The 2,496-nt window shown below is 28.6% G+C and overlaps 1 protein-coding gene across 1 annotated transcript in view; it reads right to left on the reverse strand.

The window, feature by feature from the left end:
- LOC106685349 (1,5-anhydro-D-fructose reductase) overlaps positions 1-1,386 on the reverse strand; it is a 21,133-nt gene extending 19,747 nt beyond the window's left edge. Inside the window, exon 1 of the mRNA XM_014427953.3 lies at positions 1,201-1,386. Coding sequence (XP_014283439.1) covers positions 1,201-1,278 — 78 coding nt within the window. The 5' untranslated portion in view covers positions 1,279-1,386. The remainder of the gene's footprint in view (positions 1-1,200) is intronic.
- Between the last annotated feature and the right edge of the window lie 1,110 nt (positions 1,387-2,496).

Here is a 2,496-nt window from a genome sequence, read left to right on the forward strand (position 1 = left end):
TTATTATTATTTTTTTATTTTAGTATGTATGAGATCATTCATCAATATTACCTATTGCCCACAACTGTGTGGCAGATAGTAATATCTATCAATAAATAAATCTATCAGTTAAAAAAAAAAAAAAATTAATATGAACCGAGTTTGCAGTATATGAGACATCAAAGCTATTGTTAATAAGCAGTACTCAGGCTTCAACAAAGGATTTAGGATATTAAGGATTGATATACAGAAGCTCAACTCCAAATGGGACGGATTTTGGTTATGTCTATGACTTTTGAAATAATAATAATTTCAGTCTTGACATACAATATTAGTTACTTATCCAGATGAAGTATTCCGTATAAAATAAACAATACAAATTAAAAAAAAATTTAGCTGTTTAAATTATAGAAACATAAATACTTTTTGATTACTGATTTAATTTATTGATTGTTTGAGAGTGGTTTATTTTCTTATTAACACAAACTTAAATTGATCCACTTTTTACTCTCAATTATTTATTTCAAAACATCTCAGACCTTTGAGAATTAAATCTTAAATCTTAAATTAAATCAGTAATTATAAAGTATTTATGTTTCTATAATTAAAAAAATAACTATTTTTAATAACTATTTATTTAAAAACATCTCAATCGTTTCGGCTCTTAGGCCATTCTCAAGGAGACAGACCTATAAAATTTGTTTTCTTGTAAATATTACGTTATTTCCTCACTGTTTTTGAATAAATCTTAATCATTGACGTTATAATTCCTTAAATTGTATTTTTTCCTGGCTAATTGCCCATGTCATATCTTTAAATACAAAAATAAATGTTAAAATAATATTTCAAACCTTACTTTTAAATGATTATTCACATTGTGAGGAAATAATTTAATAATATGAAAACAAATTTTATAGGTTGTATCCTTGAGAATGACCTAATGGCAGAAACGTTTTAGGTTATTAAAATAAATAGTTATGAGAAAAATTGTATGATTGAAGTTTGTGTTTAGTAATAAAAACATTTTTTTTTAATTATAAAAAACACATTAGTAAAATGCAGACTTAAATAAAATATATTGATTAGTTAAGATAAGAGACAATTGTTTGATATGAATTTATTTAACTGTTTATTAATTAAAAAATTGAAACATTGGTGAAAGTAACTTTCAATGATAAATACTACCGAATAATAAATACCCAAACTATATTAGCAACTCACCTGCCAGGTACCTAATCCTACAATAGGCATTTTCATGACACCCGATGTTACAACACTCTTAGAGTCCAGTTTGGTCATCTTGAATAACAGGCAGCAAAAAGAACCAGCACTATAGTTGGCTTTGCAGGTTCTGAACTGATTTCGGTAAAAAGGGAATCGTTTATAATAGAGGAGGGGAAAAGCGAATTTAACTAAGTGGGACCCCAGGCACTATCAGATATGGGAGCTCTCCAGATAAGAGAATTTATTGCCTAAAAAACTTTGTGTTATCAATAATAATAAACAACATACTTGTTAAAATTGTTTTTTTATTAAATATTACAGAAGTGGCAATCACTTAAAAATAAAACAAAAAAATAAACATTTAAAAGTGATCGATAACAATGATTTGGTGCAGTCGATTTTCATGACCCCATGGGGTCTAGAATACCATACCGGTTTTAAAAGGAAAACCTGTTTTTACTTCAGTTAACCGGTGTTTGTGGTTATTTTCCCCCTATTTATATTTATTTGTTCTTTAATAATCCCGTAACCGGTGGGGAAAAAGGTCCTTTGTACAACAATCAGACAGCCCTAATGAACCCTGCAAAGTGGGGCGAAACCTTGGTTAACAATAAATAGTTTTCTTCTACTATGGTACCTTTATTGACCGCCACCCGGACTATCTTCCTACAATGGTTTACAATAAATGGTTTTCTTTTACTATATTGATACCTTTATTGACCGCCACCCGGACTATCTTCCTACAATCTACATCTTACGGTCGACTATCTTCTTCCAAAATAAAAAGTTTTTTTGTTTAATTAAATTTAAAAAAGTGATTTATTGTAAATCAAAGTCTTTTCATTCAATAAAACCAAAACGAAACATCATTAATTTCAATTATTATTCTCAATTAAAAAAACCATTATTCTAGAAAAAACAACGGGCACTCACTAATTACCAAAACTGGTTATTTTTTAATAGTGATTTCCCCCTTTTTGCTTAATTAAAAAAAATAAAATGCTATTTATATATATAAATAGAGATTAAATTTCTCAAATAGCCAAATAGTGCTTAAATTCTTCCAAAATATGTTAATGAGACGTGTTAATTGTGTTTAAATAAATACAATTTTATCTATTTTAGTCTGAAAACATCGTTATTCTATTTATATGTCCGACGTTTCGGCCAATTCGGCTATCCTCAGGGACTATCTATTACAAACAGCTATTACTACACAGTAGAGAGAATATGGGGGAGCTGGTGCACCGATTTGAGGAGCCAATCAGAAGCCAGCATTTTGATGACGTCACA

This window comes from Halyomorpha halys, unplaced genomic scaffold (genome assembly GCF_000696795.3).
Source record: "Halyomorpha halys isolate HHAL.00 unplaced genomic scaffold, Hhal_1.1 Scaffold684.1, whole genome shotgun sequence".
Lineage (NCBI taxonomy): Eukaryota > Metazoa > Arthropoda > Insecta > Hemiptera > Pentatomidae > Halyomorpha > Halyomorpha halys.